The sequence below is a fragment of the Hermetia illucens genome, chromosome 4 (genome assembly GCF_905115235.1).
Source record: "Hermetia illucens chromosome 4, iHerIll2.2.curated.20191125, whole genome shotgun sequence".
Classification (NCBI taxonomy): Eukaryota; Metazoa; Arthropoda; class Insecta; order Diptera; family Stratiomyidae; genus Hermetia; species Hermetia illucens.
The window spans coordinates 82612726-82639627 of NC_051852.1; the positions used below are offsets into that span (position 1 = coordinate 82612726).

Sequence of the window (26902 nt, forward strand, 5' to 3'; positions counted from 1 at the left end):
TTCATAAAAAAAGCCGTAAAAAAACACCAAAATCCAAAAAATTAAGTTTAAAAGCTCACCAAAAATTTACCTTTTAATATTTTCTAATTATCCTAGTTTGCGGACCGTGGAATATTGTCAACATTAAAATGCCGTTTAGTTTTTTTTCCTCAGATGAACACAGCGCCCTCCAGCGTGGCAGCAGAAAAACACCTTTTTTTGGAGATGGGTGCATAAATTAACACTTATTCCAAAAATTAGCTATGAAATCAAGCTGAAAAATTTATCACATATACTAAAGATATCAATAAACATATGGTGAAAAAATCACGTTTCTATCTTTATCCAGTCCTTCAAAATAATTTTTCAAAAAAAGGCAAAAAAACGGCCTTCACACGGGATGACCCCCTTAAGAACAAATCGGGAAACCGGAAGCTGGACGCATCAGGTACGAAAGACTTTGTGTATTTCTTAGTACGTAGCACGTAGTATATGCATATATTATGTAAGAGTATCCTTTTGCATGTGTAGGGACCCCCCCCCCTTAAATTTGATGTAAAGGCATGTAACTCACGGTATGCGTGAGCTATCGCAGTTCCTACCTTTCTATCAAATTTGGCGTCAATTGTCATAACCGTCTCCGAGAAAAATGCGTGTGACGGACAAACAGACAGTCAGTAAACCGATTTTAATAAGGTTTTGTATTACACTAAAGGGAGGCTGCCTGCTGCACGACAATACTGTTCTCTCGTTCGAATGGAGCGTTTTTGAACCAACCCCCGCGTTGCCCTGATTTGGCAATTTCAGATTACCATCTGTTCACTTAGCAGAATGTGCATATAAAAGGAACAGGATTTTCAACGAAGAGTGGAAGCAATAAAAAATTGATCCCGTGGCTCACCACCTGCATATGGATGGCGACTAAGTTGAACAATAATTTACATATGTACAAATGTAACCATGTACTTTCTTTAAATAATTTTTTTGAAGCTTAAATAAATCGAGTACACTGACGCTCGCAGATGACTAAGCATTGAATTGATAAATTTTGCTGACGCTCAGGTGAAGTTTTCTCCCACTCTTGTTCTTCTTCCTCTTTAATTGTTATACTATGTCGACGAATCCTTTTTTCGAGTAAGTCGCATAAATGTTCAATGGGATTGAGATGTGGAGATTCATCATCATCATCATCAACGGCGCAACAACCGGTATCCGGTCTAGGCCTGCCTTAATAAGGAACTCTAGACATCCCGGTTTTGCGCCGAGGTCTACCAATTCGATATCCCTAAAAGCTGTCTTGCGTCCTGGCCTACGCCATCGCTCCATCTTAGGCAGGGTCTGCCTCGTCTTCTTTTTCTACCATAGATATTGCCCTTATAGACTTTCCGGGTGGGATCATCCTCATCCATACGGATTATGTGACCCGGCCACCGTAACCTATTGAGCCGGATTTTATCCACAACCTGCCGGTCATGGTATTGCTCATAGATTTCGTCATTGTGTAGGCTACGGAATCGTCCATCCTCATGTAGGGGGCCAAAAATTCTTCGGAGGATTCTTCTCTCGAACGCGGCCAAGAGTTCGCAATTTTTCTTGCTAAGAACCCAAGTTTCCGAGGAATACATGAGGACTGGTAAAATCATAGCCTTGTACAGTAAGAGCTTTGACCCTATGGTGAGACGTTTCGAGCGGAACAGTTTTTGTAAGCTGAAATAGGCTCTGTTGGCTGACAACAACCGTGCGCGAATTTCATCATAGTATCTGTTATCGGTTGTGATTTTCGACCCTAGATAGGAGATGTGGAGATTGCTGTGGAAAAAAGTCTAAATTTTGTTTTCTAAATGCCGAATAAAGAATCTCAGAGACTATAATTCACTGAGGAAAAGGACAACTGGTCCTCGAAATAGCGGTATATGAGCAATAAAACTCTTTATTCGGCATATAGAAAACAAAATTTAGTCTTTTTAAGGTTTTGTATGAAACAAAACCTTATTAGAATTGAGTCGATGCCTGTCTGTCTGTCCGTCTGTCTGTCATTGTCGATTTATTCGGAAACGGCTGGACCGATTGTCACGAAAATTGGTAAGGGTATGTGATCTGTTGTTCCCTTTACATGCAGCAACTGGCGCCATTTTGTGTGTTGGCTCCCCATACATTTGGAAGGAGGCTGCAAAATTTTTTTTCACAGAATATGGCCATATGGGGTATCAAACGAAAGGGCTCGATTAGTACTTTTCGAAACTGGTTCTATATTTGATATTGGGTGAAACGTAGGGGAGTGAGGGCTCAAAATATGACCCCCAAAAAGTGTAACAGGTCTCGTTCTCAGAACCTATCCAACCGAAAAATCTGAAAAAAATCACAGTAGTACATATCTACTAAATCTAAGCCTCAAGACATTCGGTTCCGATATCTGCACAAATGAAGTTAATAATAGTATATTTTCGCATTTTAGAAATTTACCCGGCAACCTCTCTTATGTTCATCCAAGAAGTATAAAATTTGGCATAGGTGTAATGAAGAATATAATGCACAATTTGGTCAAAATTGAAGAAATTCAACTATTATTAACAAAGTTATAGGGAGTAAAACTTTACAATTTTTTCTGAATTTCGTGCACTCTACAACCTGCATGACGTCATCATCATATATCAATTCGTCCACACCACAACGAAATGAGTTCTTATGGATGGGGTCGCAAAGGATTATTTTGTTTTAGCTTTTTAGTCATTTGTATATGAATAATAATACTCCAACCAGACATGTGTACGTAGGTATATAGTACATGCGTGCTAATGAACTTTGCGGGTAGTGCCTAATTCTGATAGATAATAGTAAGTAAATCGGAAATATGGGTACGATCAATTTATATACGTCCATGTGTACAGGATTCCGAAATAGGCAGTTTGTTTGTTTAGGGTGAGGGTAATATCTATGGCTGTAATATGTACGTATATCTTGCAGTTTGGAAGAGAATGAATGAAAGAATATGTTGGATTTGTAGCTATATAGGAATAGAAAAATGTGCGGTGAAGTTTCTTACATTAGATGAACACAAAACTCTTATACCCGAAACGCGAGCTTCCGATGTTCCGACTTGTTTTCCACTATAAAAGAAGCCAAAACAAGTCAGGAAACCGAAAGCTCTGCGTTTCAGGCATGAAAGGTTTATAAAGAGATTTGAGTGTGCATTTGTCTCATTAGCATGTAGCACGTAAAATATGCATATATTATGTGAAAATTTCCACTTTCAAGTAATATTTACATTTATAATCTTGAATTTGCAGAGAAGCGACAGTTTTGACCTAGTATAACTTTGTTAGTAATAGTGTGATTTTAACCAAATTTGGCAGGATCATGCTGTAGCCTACGTTGCTGCAAAATTTCGTGATTCTAGAGTGAACTTAAGGGGGGTTTTCCTGTCAATTACTAAAAAATCTAGTAATGTACTATTATTAACTTTATTTTAACAGGTATCGGTATGAAGGATATTTCGGAGCATAGGCACCATATAGTGGCAGCCCCCTGATTTTTTTCAGATTTTTCGGTTGGGTAGTTTCTGAGAATGGGTTCGTTAAAAAAATGACCACTTTCAACCCTCCGCACTCCCCACCTTTTCAACAAATGTCAAATGTGCATGTATGGGGACCCCCCCTTAAATTCGACGTAAACGGATGTAACTCACTAAATGTGTGAGCGTTCACAGTTCCCACCTTGGACCAAATTTGGTGCCAATCGCTGTAACCGTCTCCGAGAAAAATGCGTGTGACGGACAGACAGACAGACAGACAGACAGTAAACCGATTTTGTGTAAACACAAAACCTTAAAAACGACAAACATAACAGAAGAGATGTACTATATGAAACTGTTTCGGGGCATTACACAGTAATCAGAGCCTCACAACTTGGGCTGCATTTTTGGGATCAATATTATGTTGAAAATAATAATCCTTACCTAAGCCGAGATTCCGCGCACTTTGCTTCAAATTATCCCTTAAAATATCAAGCTAAGCGAGTTTATCCACCGTTGACTCAATAAACTCAAGACTCACAGTGGGAAGTAAATTTGCTGTTTGGAATGCTGTCCCTGATTTCCTCCACAGTATTTTTCGTCCTTTTATACCGAAACTGCAAAATTTAATTTCGGCTTAAAACAAAACATTTTTTTTCAAAACGAATTCGATGAATGTACGCAGACGCTTCTTGCTTTGATGTTGTGTGTTTCCTGTGAAAACCACAGTTATCTGAGAAAATCCTCGGACTAATGAAAATCAGTGTCCTGAGTGATTAACGTGTACATAAAGTTTTTCTGCTAAGTCTATATAGCTGAGCCTTGACACTTTTGGATATTTGACTATTTATATATTATAATTGAATAATATTTGAGTAGCTTGCTGGGTTTTAGAAAATTTAAAGATGAGATGACTTTGTTATGGAAATTTTAAAAGGGAATTAACCTGATTATTTAGAAAAATAATAACAATTGTTTGCCTGACAATCCGATTGGATCGGGACCTTGAAACATGTTAAGAGTAATTCATTCAAGATCGTAAAGGTACATTACAGGACTACGGTATGTCGTTGGAGGCAATGTAGTGAACATTGCGGTCGCCCATGATCATGACCCTCTTTTTACTCAGGTACTCATTCACGGCTGAGTCGACTGGTATCATGCAGTCACGACACAAACCCCTCTGCCACCACTGATATTTCAACCACGACCTTCCATTACGACTGCCTAACGCTTTAAACACCAAACTAACCGGACACCCGATTATTTAGAAATTCAGATTTAAAATACATTAATGTTTTTGTTAAATATGAAAATAGGAATTTGAAAAGAGGATAATTCTAGGATAGGATATTGCTAACGGATGCTAAAATAGAGGGAAAAGAAAAATGATGCACACAAGCAAATGGATCCATCCCATTAACATTTATTCCTGTCGTTTTAAAATATCGTAAATAAAATAACTTGTCTGTCGCACTTGTGCAGGGAAGAGAGAGATATCTGGCCATCAGAAAAATAACAAACAATAACAATAATGATCAACATAACCTTTTCGGAAAACATTTCGCCTAATCCTATAAAATACTTTGAAACTTGATCCTTTAACTTGAATATTTGTTTATGCTAAATTGTATTTTCTTCAGACTATACTTCGGTTTTATTACAATTAACCCTGTGCAATAGAGACAAAGTCACAAATATACTTGTTCGCATTCATTCGGCTTTGAATCTGGGACACTCTTTGGATCACATCACATAGATCACTAACTTCGTTATCGTGGCCTAAAGCCTTTCGAGAAAACTATGGATTCGATTTTAGAGAAATATGCTCCCCTATATTCTAGAAAGAAGAAGATTGATTAGTATATATTTTGAACTTAATTTGAAATCATTTGTTGAGTAAATTGACTTAGATATGGTAATTCTAGTTTTTTGGCACATTAATTTTCCATTGTTTGCAATTAAAAGTATCAGATCCACATCAACCACGTTTTCTCCCATTTAATGAATAATATTCGTAGATCTCCAATGATTAACCCCGTCATTTGTACATGTGTCCGGATAGCTGAGTGGTTAGAGCACAAGGCTGTCGTACGGAAGGTCACGGTTCAAATCTCGCTGGCGGCAGTGGGATTTGTATCGTGATTTGATGTCGGATACCAGTCGACTCAGTTGTGAATGAGTACCTAAGTCAAATCAGGGTAATAATCTCGATCGAGTGCAACGCTCACCACATTGCCTCCTACAGGCTATTCTGTAGTGTACCGTTACAGTCTTGAATGAAGTGCTCTAACACACTGCAAGGCCCTGATCCAATATGGATTGTTACGCCAACGATTATTATTATTATTATACTATAATATAAATGCAGAGTCAAGTTCTCGAAATTTCTAGTTGACATTCCGATTGACCAATTCAGCTGACGAACTATTTTTAATTGTCCAGAATAGAGTCGAATCAATCATCTAACCAATCACTTTTCAATCGCATCACAATCCACGCTTCACGAACGCTTGTGACTGGTACTTCCGATTTTGCCGACTTTTCAAAAATAATTTGATTTCATTGCAGTTGAGTAATGTATCTTACCTGCTCATCTACAATTTCATCATCATCAACGGCGCAACAACCGGTATCCGGTCTAGGCCTGCCTTAATAAGCAACTCCAGACATCCCGGTTTTGGGCCGAGGTCCACCTATTCGATATCCCTAAAAGCTGTCTGGCGTTCTAACTTTCGCCATCGCTTCATTTCAGGCAGGGTCTGCCTCGTCTTCTTTTTCTACCATAGATACTGCCCTTATAGACTTTCGGGGCTGGATCATCCTCATCCATACGGATTAAGTGACCTGCCCACCGCAACCGGTTCAGCCGGATTTTATTCACAACCTGACGGTCATGGTATCGCTCATAGATTTCGTCATTTTGTAGGCTACGGAATCATCCATCCTCATGCAGGAGCCCAAACATTTTTCGGAAGATTCTTCTCTCGAACGCGGCGAAGAGTTTGCAATTTTTCTTGCTTAGAACCCAAGTCTCCGAGAAACACATGAGGACTGGTGAAACGTTTCGAGCGAAACAGTTTTTATAAGCTGAAATAGGCTCTACTGGCTGTCAACAAACGTGCACGGATTCCATCGTCGTAGCTGTTATCGGTTGTGATTTTCGACAATAGAAGAAATTATCAACGATCTCAAGTCGTAGTCAACTATAGTAGTTTCTTCTACACTTGGTGGTGGCAGTATTCGTCCGTCATCTTCAGTTGGCTCGCCGATATTCTGGTTGTTCAGTAGTTCATCAAAGTACTCAACCCATCGCTCCAATATGCCCATTCTGTCTGAAATCAGATTTCCCTCTTTGTCTCGACAGAATGAACATCGAGGTGTATAAGGATTGATCCTGCTGACTTGTTGATAAAACTTGCGCGCCTGGCGCGGTTGCTCCCTGTACTTTTCCAATTCACAGACCTGTTGGTTCTCCCAGACTTCCTTTTCTGTCTGTGAAGTCGCTTCTCCGCTCGGAGTTCGTGATAACTCTCCGCGCGTGCCCGCGTTTTTTGAGAATGCAACATTTCCCGGTATGCAGTATTCTTCCGTTCCGCTGCTAGCCTACATTCATCGTGAAACCAGCTGTTCCGACACTTTTTGCGGCTGGGGCCAAGTATGTATTTATGATAATGTTCTTCAGGTGATTGTGAAGATCAATTGTTTATGCTTCATCTCCAGGATATCTGTTGACTGCGATTATTGCGGCATCCATTATCCTCTTATAGGTGTTGCGGAGGGCTCTGTTGTGGATGGCTTCAGTGTTAACTATGACCTGAGTGTCAGAGGGAATTCTGGCCGGTGTTGTTATTCGAGCTCGGAGCACCAAATCCGGTCTAGGCCTTAATAAGGAACTCCAAACACCCCGGGTTTGCGCCGAGGTCTACCAATTCAATATCCCCAAAAGCTGTCTGGCGTCCTGACTTACGCCATCGCTTCATCTCAGGCAGGGTCTGCCTCGTCTTCTTTTCTACCATAGATATTGTTCTTATCCATACGGATTAAGTGCCCCGCCCACCATAACCTGTTGAGCCGGATTTTATCCACAACCAGATGGTCGTGGTATCGCGCATAGATTTCGTCGTTATGCAGCTACGGAATCGTCCATCCTCATGTAGGGGGCCAAAAAATTCTTCGCAGGATTCTTCTCTCGAACGCGGCCAGGAGTTTTTGCTAAGAACCCAAATCCCCGAGGAATACATAAGGACTGGTAAGAGCATAGGCTTGTATAGTAAGAGCTTTGACCTTATGGTGAGACGTGCGAGCGAAACAGTTTTTCTACAATAGATATTGCCCCTATATACTTTCCTGGCTGGACCATCCTCATCCATACGGATTAAGTGACCCGCCCACCGTAACCTGACGGTCATGGTATCGCTCATAGGTTTTGTCGTTATGTAGACTACGGAATTATCCATTCTCATGTAGGGGGCCAAGCATTCTTCGGAGGATTCTTCTCTCGAACACGGCCAAGAGTTCGCAATTTTTTTCGCTACGAACCTAAGCCTCCGAGGAATAAATGAGGACTGGCAAGATCATTGTCTTGTACAATAAGAGCTTTGACCCTATGGTGAGACGTTGCGAAACAGTTTTTGTAAGCTGAAATAGGCTCTGTTTGGCTGCCAACAACCGTGTGCGGATTTCATCGTCATAACTGTTATCGGTTGTGATTTTCGACCCTAGATAGGAGAAATTTTCAACGGTCTCAAAGTTGTAGTCTCCTATCTTCATTGTTTTCGTTTGGCCAGTACGATTCGATGTTGTTCGTTCTATTGGCGTCCCTATATGTTCTGGCATTCATCAGAGCTGAGAGGTGGCGGCATTCGATCAACACGTGGTCAATTTGGTTGAAAGTGGTCCCGTCTGGAGAGGCCCACGTATGCTTGTAGACCGCTTTCCACACAAACCAGGTACTTTCAACAACCATTTCGTGTGACAATGCTAATTGAATAATCCGCAGTCCGTTATCATTTGTATTTTGATGACTAAGAAACCTACTCCAGGCGGTATAATATATGGCGTAGCGACTCTTCTCCAGGAAACCGGTCCCTATCCAACGCATCTGCTGTAACGCTGTTATATCAGCCCTATATTGGGACAAGGGTATCGGCAGCTCCATCTCTGTACAGGGAGCGCACGCATCCTCCCCCGTCTGTAGCGGTCACCACGTGGAGGTGAAGATAGGGTTTGGTAGTAGAACTGTTGGTGTTTTTTTAGCAGGCGTTTCTCAGGTTTTATGCTCCATTGTGGGTACCAATCCACCTTTCGCCATGGGACCTATACTACCATTTGACCATCTATAATTTGGTTATCATTATTCCTCGCACTCAATTTATGCGTATCTAACCTGTCCTGGTTCTCTGGTTAATGCCTAGCCTCATACCACACATTACGAAAAAGCCGTAAGCCTTTCAATGGTTCAGTGAAGGATGTCAATGGTAGGTTTCTCACACACGATAATGATGTGAAATTACGACGATTCACACGGGTTTTTCTTCCATACAAAAACGAAATTGTCCTGGTCGCCAATACACTTAAATAAAGTAAAACAATCAGGTTAGACATTCTCCCTGCGGAACTGTTTCAAACAGCTCACCCAAGGGATTATTTGTGTGCCCCCTGACGCAAAAATAATTGGTAGATCAGTCCTGGGACATTATGAAGGAATACATGAAAAACCGACAACGAGGCTAGTGCCCGTTCAATCTGACGATCCGGGACAAAAACATCGTCAACAGGGAGTAACTTGCTACAATGCCTAACCAAGTTTAAGTCATCCCACACCAGTATTTTCTTTGAGCTGTCATAAGCAGAGAGTACTTGGAAAAGCAACCGAGAAATATCCAACTTTTGATGAACAGTAGTCTGCAACTTATCATATGGACATAATGTCAAGGAAAGGACTATATCCGGTTATATATCCGAAGAAGTGTTGGTTAGAAACTATAAATTAGACTCGATTTAACTAGTTAATTTAATTTTAGAAGAAATTGAAATTTTGAATCAACTGAATACTTTACTTAAAAAGTTACTGAGAAAACTAGCTAAATTCCTCTTTCTAATGATATGTTGATGCTAAATGTTCTACGTATGGTTGAAAATTTCACTATTCTCCACTAATACAAATTTGCATTTTCATTACTTCGCATTTGACATTATTCGAATATTATTTTCAAATTTATCATTGAAGCAAACTCTGTTTTCCCATTCCGTGTTCACATTTATTTCCTCTATAAGTGGTTAGCACACAATTAGCGAAATCGGTCAACGTTGAGTTTGATCTGGTTAAAGCACCTGACCACGTATCGGCCACAAACAAAAGTTCACTGAGTTTATGTAACGAGACCTGCCCCTGCCAATGTTAGATGAGCGATTCAGCAAATCAATATCTTTCATATTTGCATTGAAAATGCTAAATATAGATTTGTTATTGTCAACTATATTTTTCCAATATTTTACTTGCGCATTTATAATGCTATTTTGCGTTAAATTAACACATATCAATTAGTTCTCCAGTCATAATTGTTTACACGTTGCTTCCAATTAATTCACAATTTGGCTGGCATACAAAAACGATGTAGACAAAATTAGATAGTATTTGATAAGTTGCAGCCAAATGCAAATGTTCCACTATAAATAAAAGATAGACATGTACGCGACAATTGAAATTTCCCACAAATTATATTAAAAATATGAAATATACCAAACACACATCTGAGGGTGTTAATTAAAAACCCATTTTAATGGGTGTTATAAAAGTAACGGAGGCGGTCCAACCCCTCCATCGGCAGTCTGAGCAGAATTTAGCACCTGTTAATTTACTTTTTATGTGATTCGAACGTGCGATTTCCAAAAGGTGTAAATTATTGTGGTCGAAAAACATGTGCCTGTTTACTTTGTGGCACGTTATACTGTAATTTGAGAGAATAATAGGAACAGAATAATGAAACGTATCGATCGTAATGCGGTTTTGTAGATACTGTAATGAATACCCTTCTTTACATGTACGCGAAATAGTTCTGATACTAATCTATGTATTATATATCGTGACACCACCATGGTGATTTTGTTGGCTAACTCGAATTAAGTTAAACGAACATATTGGACACACTCCCTTGTTTAGTATAAGCCACCGGTGAACTAAGGGCTGTTGAGTGCTATTTAAATTTAAACGAGAAACCCAACTTTATCTATTTGAAGATTACAACAGATTAAGTCTTATTAACTTATGAAAACATATAGTGAAGTTTGGTGTAAGCAATTCATTCTTAGAATTGTTTATAGTATGAATTTCTTCCATTGAGTGAATATAGTTTCAATTTGTTTGCAATGAAACCTAAAATATTTGCATCTGTGCAATTTGCCACAGTTCAGTGGTCGAATAATGAGGTAAAAGACGAAGGACGGTTTTCCCCAAATACTTTCGCAATTACATAGGTTTAGTAGGTCAAACTATTCACTTTAATCTGATGGTCACAATGATATCTGAAAGCGCAGTAAAAATACATGAAAAACGCAAGTTTGGCATACCATAATGTTATTGAAAATCTCAGGATTTGCACCAAACCTTCTAGTATCGTGCATTATATTATGACTTGGTTTTCAATAGTATCTATGTATGTCGGAATGGTTTAGGGGCTACAGCACTTGGTTTTTCGTACTGAAAAGTAGCGGTTCAAGTCTTACTCGTGGCAGAGGCATTTGTATCGTGACTGCATCTCGGATACCAGTCGTCTCAGCTGTAAATGAATTCTAATGCTAATCACATCGCGTCCTAGTGAAATACACATTGGAAGGCCTAGGTCCAAACTATAATTAATTCCATTTGAATAAATATCGCGATGGGATGTATTTTGAGGACTAGATTTCATGATTATCCTTTTTAGATTTGGACGAAAGATCTTCCCAACAATTCATTTTATAAATCTTTTCCTATTTGTTAGATTATCTTATCTTAGGTTATCTGACAGCTGGAAATCCGTAAACTTGTTTAAACAATCTTCAAAGAGATTTGTGAAAAGGAGGTTTCTGTCATGTATGAGCACATTAGGCCAACTACCATTATCCTATACAATTGTTCACTATCCCATAAGTCGAAAAAAAGCTGAGAATGCCTGAAATAGAACTTCAGTTCAACTTTTTCCTTGCTTGGAAATTTCCCGAATATAAATCCTATTAAAAATTGTTGGTCATATCTGAAGCATAAAGTATAGTAAGTCACCGGTGGGAGAGACTAGCCTCTGCGCATATAGCGTTTCCGAATAAAATGCCAGCAAACCTGTTTGTTGGTTTTTCAATAGTTTCCTTTGCATCGACTCCATCAGGATCTTTATTATCTACACTGCTTAGCAGTAAAATACCTGCACTCAAAAATCTATTTATGTAGCATTGTTCATGTTCTGAAGCCTATATTTTGCATGCTGAGTATAAAACCAAAATTAAAAATATAACGATATTCCAATCTTAATATTGATATTGATATCAATTTTCAGCACAACATTTGCTTAGCCGCAGTGCGTTCTTTTCAATTCTCAGTGTTTCGTATATATTTCGGAGAAACTAATTTCTCAATATTATTATATTATTATATTAAAATGACACGGAGAAAACTCCTTTGTCGAATTAATAGATCGGAGGCAGTGATAAAAAATTCTTTTAAATTGAGAGACAAGTATGGCATTTCAACTTCGGATTTGCAGGAATCATGAAGATAAGGCAACGATAAAATAATATTTTTAAGGAAAGAGCTACTGAAAATAGATTAAGTGCGTCACAAATTGTTTCAAAATTGCTTGCTTCATTTCAAGCGCGGGCAAAGAAACTGACAAAAAACCTTAGAGTGCATCACAAAGACGTCAGATTGGATTATGCAAAAAAAGACGTAGGACTTGTATGGAAAAGTGACATAATGTCATTATTGTGAGAAAAAAATTATTCTAAACGGACCCGACGGACGTAGCTGCTATTAGCAGGATCTTCTTGCAATTGACCTCTCATGATAGGGGGAAAGATTTATTGAGATCATGAACAGCTATTCAAAAGATAAATAACAGGATAAAATTCATATTTCAACAAGAATTTTTTCCATCTTTTTCAATACTATTTTTTGCTGGAAAGCCAGAAGTCCACGTCTTAATCCAACCGAACATGTTTGAAGTATTTTAGAAAGAGTTTTTTACGCAATTGGTCGGCAATATTTGACAGTAACGGACTTAAAAACAGCAATTTTGCCACGGTAGTTGGATTTGGACATAAAGACAGACAAAGAAACTCAAAATTTTCAAATTCTTAGCTTAGCTTAGCTAATTTCACTTCATATTTTCCCTTTTCAAGAATTAATAAGCTTATATTTTTACTTTGCCAATGCATTTGCATGCTTTACTTATCGCAGCCAATCCAAAAATTTATTTTACCAAATTTACTGTTATCCGGGTGAGCCGAACTGATAGAAGGTGGTAATTTTAAGCAGAAAAATGGCATACTCGAGTTCGTGGACTTGAAGCACTTTGACCAACACCTTGTTCTTCAAAAGAACACGATTTTCATTTACGCGGCGTTTCTTCACGATTTCTAGGATCTTTATCCTATATTTGCAGGATCTCAATCGGATAGAGTTTTCGAAGTAGTCCACCTCAAAGGAAAAGATCTCCAAAAACACGATACACCATTGTAGATGCATTCATATAAAGAGTGGCAATGTTTCGGCGGGACCAGATATTTTTGAGATATTGGAGGGTGCATTGTCTGGCACAAATGGCAGAAGAACATCGTTTGAGACCAATCTTTTGGTGTTAGATCATGCTGCGTTCCACAAACTACAAGGGTCCAGAACTTGCGTTCACTATCACCCTCCAAACCATCACTGAAGGAGGTTGTTTAACAGTTGCTTGTTCGCAGGAAGAATGGTACTTTTCTTCTGATTGTCTTCGAACGTACTTCATTGTGAAATTCAAATAAAATTTTTCATCCAATCTGGCAATTTTGGCATTTTTGTGTCGACGCTTCAATGTTCAAATGGACAAACAGACCCCATCAGTCTTCAAATTTTTGTGGACTTTTTCAAAAATTACTTTGCGATTCTCCAACAATTTTCGAACTACAATGCAGTCTACTCTGCGTGGTTTTGCATCAACAGTTCCACCGCAGACTTGACAGACCGCTTTTTCCCTCATGAATATTTTAGCATATATAGAAATTGTACAGTACTTATCCCTGATCGGACAGTTTCCCGGTAATTATACCATTTACCAAGAAAAACACGAAGAATGATTTCTTTTTTGCTGATGAAATATTGGCTTTTCTGTCCAAAGCAAGACAACTCATTTTTATAGTCAGATATTGAGGTTTTGGTCTTGGGCGGCCTAACATATGGTTCCAGCAAGATGATACTGCGTGCCACACATTCCGCCCAACAATCAGCCATCGTATAATCAGTCGTTTGAGTGGTGTTGCCTAAGCACCATGGACTATTTGTGGATTGTCAATGAAGATCGATGCTGTCTCGACAATCCAGGGACAATCGAAACAGTCAAAAAAATATTGGTCGAACTATTATTGGATTCTAATGATAGTATGCTTTTTCGCTTGTATAATTTGTTTTCATTCGCATATGCCGATATGCAAATAAAATAAATAATACAGCGAGAAAGCCATTTTACAGCACACACTATCATTAAAATTAAACGATTTTCGAGTTGTGTCCCGGAAGTTCTAAGATATTAGGTTGGTGAAAAAGGAATGTCATATTTTTCCGGTGTATTTTTTTATTTATTCAAATTAACAAATATTATCCATTTTTATCGACGATCTTTTGCTATCTTTCTGGTACGATCATGTTCCCATCCGCATAGAATTAAGGTTTTCGGCAAGAACCTGGAACAAGTGATTTTCACAGTCACTTTTTAAGGTTTTGTGTAAACACAAAACCTTATTAAAATCGGTTTACTGTCTGTCTGTCTGTCTGTCCGTCACACGCATTTTTCTTGGAGACGGTTATAGCGATTGACACCAAATTTGGTAGAAAGGTGGGAACTGTGAACACTTACGCATACAGTGAATTACATCCTTTTACGTCGAATTTAAGGGTGGGTCCCCATACATGCAAAAGGGGGGTGTAAAATTTTTTTTTATCAAATATAGTCATGTGGGGTATCAAATTAAAGGTCTCGATTAGTACTTTTCAAAGCCGATCTTAGTTTTTACATTCGTTAGAAGGGAGGGGAGCGCCGGGGGTTGAAAGTGATCACTTCTTTAAGGAGGCCATTCTCAGAAACTACCAAGCCGAAAAATCTGAAAAAAATCAGGAGGCTGCCACTATATGGTGTCTGAGCTCCGAAAGACCTTCCATGCCGATATCTGTTTAAATAAAGTTAATAATAGTATATTACTACAATTTTTTCTAATTGGTTAGAAACCCCCCTTAGGTTCATCCTAGTACCATGAAATTTTGCAGTGATATAGGCTATAATATAGAGCATGATCTTACCATTTGGTGGAAATCGCACTATTACTAACAAAGTTATAATACCTCAAATCTGTTGCTTCTTTGAAAATTGAAGACTATGAATGTCAATATCACCCGAAAGTGGATACTCTCACATAATATATGGATATATTACGTGCTACGTACTAAGAAATACACAAAACCTTTCGTACCTGAAGCGTCCAGCTTCCGGTTTCCCGACTTGTTTAATTTTATTTCTTTCTCTTATAATGATTGTTGGAAAGACTTCCGTGATTGGCGTCCAGATTGAGTTGCATACTCTATTTGACATCAAAATTTCCCGAATAAAACTGTTTAAAGCATATTTGTGCTACACGAGTTGGTAAAGCATCATCAGCATAAACTGCATATATTTTTTCACGGGGCTGCAATGCATTCCTACGTTTAAGGAAGTAAAATTTCAAAATACCACGAATTTCCTCAATCGACACGCCTATTTTCAAAATGGAGCAACTTTTAAACGGTTCATTATAATAGAAATATTCGCAAAATATTCTGTGAACTGTCACTTTTCCAACGCGCGCCTACTTGTTAAAACCGATATAGTGTGTGTACTCCTGCGATGCAACCTTCACCGTGATCAGACTGATTCGCTATCCTGTAAGCCCTTCGGGCAAAGCCACGCTGGGACATCAGTGCATATGTCTCAAAGTATTGCTCACTTAAGCTGGTAGTGTTCAGTTTTTCTGTGTTATTTCAATTGAACAAAAAAAGGTTATATAAACAACGACCTACTGTGAGCATCAAAAATAAGTAAACACCCATCTTTTTTGTATTTAAACTTTTATTGCACAATGTTTATTGATAGAAATTAAAATGTTTTATCATAGCTTGAAAGGCTCATATAATAGAAGTTTATGTCAGCACAAACACTTAAACAAAACAAAACATTTTCAAAAATAATTTATCTTGTCTTAAAATACTCATGAATTTACGCGTCAAAAGAAAGTATACAGTGGCAACACTTCTCCTTTTGTTTTTAATTATTTCCGGGAATCACACAAATTTCTTTGAAACTGTTTATAAATGAAGTAAGCAAATATAGTGCACTAATATTTTTCGTAGATTTTCTTTGTTTTTGTTTGAATAAGTGCAAAAGTGTAACATTTAAGATAATGGGTAAGCAAACCACAAACGAAACACGAAAAATAATTTTAAATTTACATAAAGAAAAGAAATCTTTGCGTGAAATTGGAAAAATCGTTAGAAGGAATCATTATACGATAAAAAAAATTATAGATAAATATACGACTCGTCATACTATTGAAAATTTACCGCGGTCTGGGCGACCTAAGAAGCTTACTGACTCCGAAGTGCGGACAATTGTACGAGAAGTAAGGAATAATCCAGTTTCAAGTGCAGTAAACATATCAAAGAAAATAGCTGAGACTTCAGGCAAATCAGTGAGTGCAAGCACAATTCGAAGAGCGCTCCACAAAAATGGTCTACATGGCAGAGTGCCACGTAAGAAACCTTATATTTCTAAAGCGAATCAAAAGAAGCATATAAAATTCGCCAGAAAGTACCAAAATGAGGCTCCAAACTTTTGGGAAAACATTTTATACTCCGATGAGAGTAAATTTGAAATATTTGGGGCGAAAAAGCCACCAAAAATATGGCGAGCGAAAAATGAAGCATTTCTCGACAAGTGCGTTACAAGCACCATAAAGCACGGTGGAGGCTCAGTTATGGTCTGGGGATGTATGGCGGCATCCGGAGTTGGAAATCTAGTTTTCATCGAGTCTAAAATGATTAAAATAGACTATTTAAATATACTGAGGGACAATATCACTCCTAGTGCTGACAAATTGGGGCTGTCGGGAAACTGGATCTTTCAGCACGATAACGATCCGAAACATACGTCCCACATTGTTAAGGAATGGTTGTTATACCGAACGCCAAAAACCTTTGATCACCCACGGCAGTCCCCAGACCTTAATCCTATCGAGCATTTGTGGGAGCACCTTGACAGGAAAATCAGACAAAGAAGCATTTCCAACAAGGACGACCTAAAAAGGGCTTTAATCGAAGAATGGAACAACATTTCTCCAGATATTACAAAAAATCTTGTCAAATCAATGCCTAAAAGACTGAATGCTGTTCTAAAGTCACATGGAAAACAAACTAAATATTAAAAATTATTTCTAATTAATTATTGGATATTATTTCTTAGAGAAGTAAATTCTGTATACTTTCTTTTGACGCGTAAAATCAGCAGTATTTTGAAGCATTAATAATTTTTTGAAACGGTATTTTGTTTTGTTTAACTTTTTTTCAGATTTAAACTTCTATTATATAATACTTTTAACCGGTGATGAAGCATGTTAATTTTTATCAGTAACTGCTATGAAATTAAAGCTTAAATACGAAAAAATTAAGTGTTTACTTATTTTTGACGCTCACAGTATGTCCTTAAATACCGTTCAATAACGGTCTCAGTTAGGGTCTTCTTAGACCTGGGTTGCGACTGTTTCAACAGATTACCGTTAAGGAAACTACATACATTACAACGATAATACCAGTTTTGACAAACACGGAACTACTACATATACAAGGAGCTATAAACGACAAATTGCCTATACGACCGAGTGACGGCTGGCATACGTAGGCCCAGAACCTATTCATTTTTCCTCTTCACGTATGGTCATCGTAAGCCGGACCAGAGAACTTAGCTCTCTTTGACGTAGCTTACCAGGTCATCGTGGGACAACTAAAAACAAACACACACACACTTCTGTGTCAATGAACAATTCAATTTGTAACAGGTGTTGTTATTGCTTCATTTATACTCAAATCCAATATTTGATGTATTTTCCCGCAATTAAATGACGGATCCATACAAACGTAATAACCAGAGTGAAGTTGTAAAGTTATACGGTTGGGCGAAATATGAATTCATATGAACTTTACTGTAGCTTTAGATCATAGATAGATCAATATAGATCAACGCTATCTATCAGATTCATAAAACATATGAATAACCACTCTCATATACCCCGACAAGACAAACCATAATGACATATGTATAGTACTTGATTGCTGGGCTATAATTGTTATAGAACATTCTTACTGCCCTAGAAAAAAAAACTCAGACACATTGGTATTGACTATATCACAGCGCATTTCACGGGGGTGGAAGCCTAATTAACGAGTCGCCTCACGTGTTTCAATTTTTCTCCATCTGTTTTTCTATACAATACAAGGAAAATGTCGCTACACAAATAATAGGGAAATAGTTTCATTAGGCTAACATTCTACCCCTTGCAATCTACACATTCTTTAAGGTCAGTGATTAGCTCATTATCGATAGCCTTGAAAGTGCGGCTGAGTAACACAAGAAAAATTTTCTTAATAGGTTGGAAATGCACTTAATGAATAAAACTTGAAACCTTCCTATGCACATACATTTCAGGGGATGCAATGGATTCAATGGAATCTGGAGAGTATCAAATAATTGGTTAAACCTGATTTTAAGTTATAATGAATAAACAAAGTAGTAATATGTAAAAGAGACTATTATCTAGAAATGTGGGTTCAAAATTTGACTTTATTTGCGAAAGATCGACTTGATATTATTCATTAAATGTACATATGTATAGTGTGCATCATTGCTAATACAGAGTTCAGGCATTGAAGTTGAAATAAGTTCAGTTAAACAGAATCAATGACATTTCGACTATCGCTCTGCCATTCTGTGATCAGTGATGGTAAATTAGATCAAATCGACTGCGTATTTTGTGAATGGCTTCAGCACCGCCACCATATTGCATCCCTCCGTTCCCTCCATCGAATAAATATAGTTATTGCATTGATAAATAGGTGCTACGGCCTTTGGTTAACGAAAACCACTTTCGACTGGTTTCTTAAATTTACGGTATCGAAGGCCTCTAGAATGCTCGCTTTCTCCAGTTTGAACGAGCCTTCAGAACATAGAAGCATGAATATGGGTTTAAGCTAAGTGCTAAGTTGGGGCTCTAGAGAGTACTTCAACCCCCCTCACGCCTCAACGGTAGCAGACGCGAATCTGTTATCGGACTGTTGCTGACTACTGATTTTGACGGCCATATTTCGGTCCAGGTTAAAAAATATCGCAACTGTGTAGTGCTATCGAGCAATGGAGATTTCCGATATACTGGAGAAGATGCTTTCTAGGAGCAGTTTTACGCAGTATAAAGGATGGTTTCTGAAGATGGCATTGTGATCAAAATTGGTGATCCCAATATCAAGGTGGGCTCTAACAGCTTGCTGTGATGGAGAGGAATGGAACCGGTGATTGCCGATTTCTACAACTTTCACATCGTCATAGTCGTCATCACCGGCACATCGTTCGAGACACAGCAAGCCTCACTTGTGTTTTGACTTATCGGCATACTAGATCATGGTCAGTAGAAAATGAGAAATTGCCTTGTGAATGTACGCAACAAAAGGGGTGTTGACATCAGCCTCGAAAGGGAAAAGCTTAGTGTCGCTTGCTCACACCGTCGTCCCGTAAGTCTATCAATGGTCCTGTAAAGAGCATTAACGATCGAATCTGAGAATGAAACTTGTTTCACTTTGTGAGGCACACATTTCGAGTCCTCACTCTGCAGTGTTTCACCCAATATCAGAAATAAGACCATTTCCGAAAAGTACAAATCGAGCTTTCATTTGATACGTCACATGATCATATTTTGTGAAAAAGAATGTTACACTCCCTTTTACCATATACGGGAAGCCCCGTTTCAGAAACGATATCTCGGTTATATGGAAAACAACCGAATTGGAAGATTGCTTTTATTTTTCCATATTTAATCGGTAGAAACGGAAATAAAATATAACCTTGAGAAGTTGAAATTTGTGTCCCTGTTTTTATTTTTTACAGTGATTATAGATTAAGAAAAGAACGAAACAATTGTATGCTATAGAAAATAAAAAATGTACAGCATAAAGGAAAAAAACCTAGTTGGTTTCTTAATCTAACTTGAGAAGTGATGAATATGATGTATTGTAGATTCAAATATTGCTAGCAATATTGCGTCTCGCCGAAATAATTACCTTAAAAACTAAGGGAATTATTTCGACGAGATTTTGAAGTTGAGCCCAAAACGCACTAATTGAAAGGCTACCTTTCTTCGCCAATGACACTTAACAGGTACGAGCTAAAATTGTAAATATCTTTACGACGAAGCGGTGTTTCAAAGGAGAAGAGGAGATATTTTACTCCTCTCTCTGCACAAAAGCAGCCAATAGCCTTGTGTTTTCCAGGAATGCATTTTTCCTTTTACGCTCTTCTGAAATCGATAAAAGCCGGATATCCTAGGAATTATGAACTCCACTAAGATCTATTGGGTGTCCAAAGGATAAGGTGGTCAAAGGGTAGTATAGGTCCCAGGGCGAAACATGGATTGGTACCCACGATGGAGCATAAAACCTGGAAAACCTGGAAACCAACAGCTCTAAACCAAACCTACACGTGGTGACCTTAACGAAAAGTTGCAGGCGGAGAAGGATGGAGGCGAGTCTCCCGCGCCTAAAAACAAATTGTACCAACTGGCCCTCCAGTTTGGGGTTTGGGTAGGGCTGATGTCCAGCCACAACAGGAGCCTCGAACTGGATGGATTTTACATCGACGAACCCGGCAGCGACAACGGAATAACGATTTGCACATTTTCTCCGGGAACGTGCGCTCCCGGTACAGAGATGGAGTTGCCAAGCAGCTAGCCGATACCCTGTCCCAATATAGGGCTGATGTAACAGCGTTACAGGAGATGCGTTGGACAGGGACCGGTTTCCTGATGAAGAGTCACTACACCATATATTATAGTGGCCATCCAGTAAATCATGTACTGGAAGTAGGTTTCTTAGTCAGCTTTGAAAATATGAGCGAACGGCTATGCACTCGACGATTGCGAGACAAATTTAAAAATATAAGCCTCATAAACGTTCACGCCCCTACAGAGGAGACTGCAGAGTCGGAGAAGGATACCTTCTACGAGGCAGTTGAGCGGACCCTCGAAGCCGGTCCCAGATATGATATCAAAACCATACTTGGGGATTTTAACAGTCAAATAGGGACGAAGCCCATATTCAGGCGATACGTTGGCTCCCAAAGCTTACATCAAAACACAAATGATAACGGACTCCGGTTTATTCAATTAGCAATGTTACACGAAATGGTTGTTAGAAACACCTGATTTGCGTGGAAAGCGGTCCATAAACAAATGTGGGCCTCTCCAGACGGGACCACTTTCAACCAAATTGACCACGTGTTAATCGAACGCCGCTACCTCTCAGCCTTGATGAATATCAGAACATGTAGGGAGACTAATATAGACTCGGATCACTATCTCGTTAGCATGGTGCTCCGAGCTCGAAAAACAACACCCAGAATTCCCTCTGACAATCAGGTGAGAGTTAACATTGAAGCCATCCACAACACCTATAAGAGGGAAATGGATGTCGACAGAGATCCTGGAGATGAAGCATCAACAAATGATCTTCACGATCACGTGAAGAATGTTATCATAAATACGGTCACAAACATACTTGGCCCCAGTCGCAAAAAAAGTCGGAACGGCTGATTTGACGATGAATGAAAGCTAGCAACGGGACGGAAGACGCATACCGAGTAATGTTGCATTTTCAAAGAAGGCGGGCACCCGCAGAGACTTATCGCGAACTCCGGCGAGCGGAGAAGCGACTTCACAGACGGAAAAAGGAAGCCTGGGAGAACCAACAAGTGTGCAAACTCGAAAAGTACAGGGAGTAACCGCACGAGACGCGGAAGTTTTACCAGCAACTCAGCAGGATGAAGCCCTATACACCTCGATGTTCATCCTGCGGAGACAAAGAGGGGAATCTGATGTCCAACAGAATGGGAATATTGAAGCGATGGATTGAGTACTCTGATGAACTACTGAACAACCAGAATATCAGCGAGTTGAAGGTCCCACCAACTGGAGATGACATACAAATACTGCCACCACCAAGTTTGGGAGAAACAATCCGTGCAATTCATCGGCTTAGAAATCATAAGTCGTCAGGAGCCGATGGAATTACAGCCGATTTGGGTAAATATGGAGGCGACCAATTACACTAAGTGGTTCATCAACTTGTCCTCAAGGTGTGGGAATCAATGCCGGACGACTGGCAAAGAGGCATTATCTGTCTCATATATAAAAAGGGAGATATCACACAGTGCAGCAATTATAGAGGTATCACGTTGTTGAGTACCATCTATAAGATATTCTCCTCTAGGATAGCCCCATACGCCCAGAATATCATTGGCCCATACCAAAGAGGCTTCACTCCAGGCAAATCAGCCCTATCATGCGTCCTCTTTAACCTGGCCCTCGAGAAAGTGATCCGTGATGCTGAGGTAAATGCGAGGGGTACGATCCTCTTTAAGTCCACCCAACTACTGGCCTATGCTGACAATATCAACATCATGGGAAGAACCACCCGAGACGTACAAACTGATTTCATCCAGATCGAGCAGGCGGCGCGAGATCTTGAGCTGCAAACCAATCAAGGGAAGACAAAATATATGGTGGCAACGTCAGCAGCGAAAACCACCGAAGCAACAACATCAAACCGCACTGGTCAAACGGGAAAAATAAAGATAGGAGACTACAACTTTGAAATCGTTAATAATTTCTCCTATCTAGGATCCAAAATCACAACCGATAACAGCTACGATGATGAAATCCGCGCACGGTTGTTGTCAGCCAACAGAGCCTATTTCAGCTTACAAAAACTGTTTCGCTCAAAACGTCTCACCATAGGGTCAAAGCAATTACTGTACAAGACAATTATCTTGCCAATCCTCATGTATTCCTCGAAGGCTTGGGTTCGTAGCAAGTAGAATTGCGAACTATTGGCCGCGTTCGAGAGAAGAATCGTGCGAAGAGTTTTGGCCCCCTATATGAGGATGGACGATTCCGTATTCTACATAACGACGAAATCTATGAGCGATACCGTGACCCTCAGGTTGTGGATAAAATCCGGTTCAATAGGTTAGGGTGGGCGGGTCACTTAATCCGTATTGGTAAGGATGGTCCAGTCTATAAGGACAATACCCATGGTAGAAAAAGAAGACGAGGCAGGCCCTGCCTGAGATGGAGCGATGGCGTAAGTTTGGACGCCGGACAGTTTTTAGGGATATCGAATTGGTGGACCTCGGCGCAAAACCGGGATATCTGGAGTTCCTTATTAAGGCAGACCTAGACCGGATACCGGTTGTTGCGCTGTTGATGATGATGAAAGAATAAATTAATTGGAAGTCAAGAGGGAAGCACTTGTTAATGTAATGTTTCAAAGGGAAAACTTGGGAATTTCCTTTTACTACTTGCCTAGATGGCAGTTATCCTCATTAAAGCCGACCATGACTTCCGAGTATTATACATATGCTATCGTAATTATTACGGTGTGTGACCTTCATAGATGACATTTTCATTATTATCATGGGTAATGTGACCTCATGCATTGTTATTCAGTGTAAAACATATATTCTTATGGATTTTATAATTGCAGTTTCAAATTATATGGTTTTGGGACCTAATGATTAGAAAAAAACGGCCGGGGTTTCTTGGTGAGAAATTTTCCACGAATTAATTGTTACATCTAATTGTTATTGGTTTTGGTCTCATTTCGGAAATCTGTGAGCTAGCACACTATTCAATTCTAATTATACAGACACCAATAAGTATGGTAAATATAGAAAATTTCGCACGAAACTTGTAATTCACCGAATAACTTCTTTGCATTTATAGTCTATATAATCTCCATCTTATAGTGTACAAACAACACTACAATTCAGGAACAATGCCAGCGATTCATTCATTGCAATCGATTAACTTGGAAGCGTTCGGCATTGAAAATTAGTCATGAAATGATGGCAGTTTTGAAGCATCCATTTTTGGACCGCTTCCAACTATCATTACTGTAGAAGCGCAAGGAAACACATGATCAATATATTTATACTCACTAATGCAGAGATTATTTAAGATAGGAGGTCGAAATATTTCCTGATCAATTTCAGCCTAGCTCGACATTGCTTGTAATATAAATTTCATGTACTATTTTTGTAGGAAGGAGAATCGTATAAAGTATTGAAGAACTGAAAAATATCTACTTACAAACTGGATTTAATTTTCTTGTGTATGTTACTTAATAACTTATGAAGCTTAAAAATCTTACCCTGCCTATAATATTTCGATTTTTCCGGATAATTGGTCTGCTCGGCGACGATGTTATGGATTGCGATTGTGATGATGCAGACTGAGATTTTCGCATTTTATCTTTATTTTTCAAGTTTTTTAATACTCCAAACGGAAATTTACGGAATAAAAAAATATTGGACGAGCTAATTTTGAAATATTTAAAATATTAAAATCACAGTACTTCCTTATTTAATAAAAATATTAGAAAAATAACTAATATTAGGAACTTTGACACTTTGGAAAAATTAAATCATTTATCACAGAATACGATAACGAATTAGTTGTACAATTATATTAGAAATTATTTCCTTAGCTCTTGCAACAAAAATTTTATTTTATTTTTTTATTGCAATCAATTTAGTCACTGTTGCATTTCAACTTGTAATATCTACAGAAATGATAATCACTTAGAATTCCATTGGAAACATCCCGAAAATGCACTGTCATTATAAAATTTACGCGTTGCTGGAATACATTTAAACCTTTCGGTCGTATAATAACATTTCTGAAATAACACAACATCAACCTTAAATCACCGAAAACTGGTTGCGCATTTAGGTACGTTAAACTGAAGAGAGAAGGCTAGCAAAAAAGTTTATCCATCTGAATGCTTTTAATTATTTTATTGTTATTGTTTTTACAACTGGGAGCTATTGAACTTAAATGATGCCAAAGTAATTGAATTTCTGAGACATTCATTGTCTTACACTTCAACGCATCCGAAATCGTCGGAAAGTCGTTGGCCTACAAATCAAGCATTATTTACAATTGTCAACGAGTCAAGAAATTGAACATTCTTTCAAACACGAAGATTTATTCTTTTTGATGTGAAGCATTTGCACGTATTTTATGGAAACGAGTAATCAATTTGCAACCGAGTGAATTTTCGTATGCCTTTACAATCTTTCCATACAACCGCACTTACGATGCATATAACGTGAAAGTGAATATAGTAAGACGACCCAAAAGTTTGACACATGGCAACTCCTACATCATATTAAAATGTGCAAGTTCAAACGTCCATGGTTAATTTAAATAATAACAATAATAATCGTCGGTGCAACAATCCGATCGTATCAGGGCCTCGATGTGTGTTAGAGCACTTCATTCAAGACCGTAACGGTACACTATAGGATTACAGTACCCTGTAAGAGGCGATGTGGTCAGCATTGCGCTCGTCCAAGATTACTACCCTGATTTGACTCAGGTACTCATTCACAGCTGAGTCGACTGGTGTCCGACGTCAAATCACGATACAAATTCCACTACCGCCAGTAAGATATGAACCGCGACCTTCCGTACGACAACCTTGTACTCTACTCACCATCACCAAGTAAAATTAACAACGGGGTATCCACCATCCGGACGTGCCCTCGGAAGGCAGATAGAAAAGTACTTCATCTAATAGCGGACCAAGCCCTTATTCGCCTTCGTTCATTTATCGTTTTTCAATGATATTAAAATTCAAAGGTTAGACAGAACCACAGGACGGCAATCTTCACAACGATCCAACCACAATGAGAGTAAGAGAGTAAGAATTTTTTTGTGAAGGCGATCTGTTGCGCATTTCAAAATTCTTAAAATAAAGTCTTAATCAAAAGGGTTACATCCTTATCGAAAAAAGGCTGCCTAAAATAGCACGTGAGTGAAATCTATTCACTGGAGAAACTATAATACGGATTACTTTCTTATGACGGATATATGGTACAGGTTGCAAGCGACATAAATATCTACAACATCTCGCAAAATATAGGATCTTCATCGGCATTAGTAACTACACTAGATGATGATAATGTGAAATCGACAGGAAAAACCTTTTGGCATAAAATTTGATAAGGAGCTTCGTATCGCCAGAAACCCGGATGAACTTTTGCAACAAGCGAAGCATTTCTTAGTGTTCGAATTTACAAAATCATCCCTGAATTTTTCACCAATGAACATTCATAAATGCAAGAAATAATTCAGAACCGATCGCTTAACTAATCTCGTTTAACAAATTAGGTTGAAAATACAACATTGACGATTTTTGTGGATTTTGTCGATGACGCCTAGATGGTTTTCTTATGTGTATTTCCTAATCCTATCCCAGCAAGCAACGAATACATCCGAAAAATTGATCTTGAACGTATCTAAATATTTCCTCCTCACTTCCTAGGAGAGCAAACATGGATATATTGCCGAGAATGTTGTGTGTGTTGCTTCCACCGAACTTCCCACGTTCTCGCACCAACTCGCAGCCATGTACTCGCAACTTCATGGGCGCACACCAATGCACTGCATAAAATACACGGCACTAACACCAGCCCTTATGAGCAGAATTTTGTTCGGGCAACTCCCGTCGCGGTTGAACGTATGCAAGACTTTTAAAGAATGTGCTGAGAGTTCATTCACCTATGTATAGTCTTTATGCGTCACCTCTATTTTTCTGGGGTGGACATTGGAAGTAAGGATGGAGGATGAAATGCTGCTTTTGATATCGACGGCGGTGTTTCGTTCTTATTGCAAATGGTTATGTAGCTTTTTATTGTGTTTCTCACCCCAGTGACCAAATAAATCCTTCGGATTTTTCTCTATTCAGATGCAAAACGCAGTTATTTAGACGGTCAAATTTCATAAAATAACCTAGGGAAAGGGTTCTTCTTTGAATGGTGTTGGGGTGTACGTTAC

At 38.7% G+C, this 26902-nt stretch overlaps 1 protein-coding gene across 2 annotated transcripts in view; it reads right to left on the reverse strand.

Moving 5' to 3' along the window:
* The window catches only part of LOC119653442, a 130688-nt gene that overhangs the window by 61637 nt on the left and 42149 nt on the right, over nucleotides 1-26902 (reverse strand). Inside the window, exon 2 of one of the 2 annotated variants that reach the window (XM_038058030.1) lies at nucleotides 24213-24740. The exons of the other annotated variant lie outside the window; for it this stretch is intronic. Within the exon in view, the coding sequence (XP_037913958.1) occupies nucleotides 24213-24308 (96 nt within the window). The 5' untranslated portion in view covers nucleotides 24309-24740. The remainder of the gene's footprint in view (nucleotides 1-24212; nucleotides 24741-26902) is intronic. 2 annotated transcript variants of the gene reach the window in all.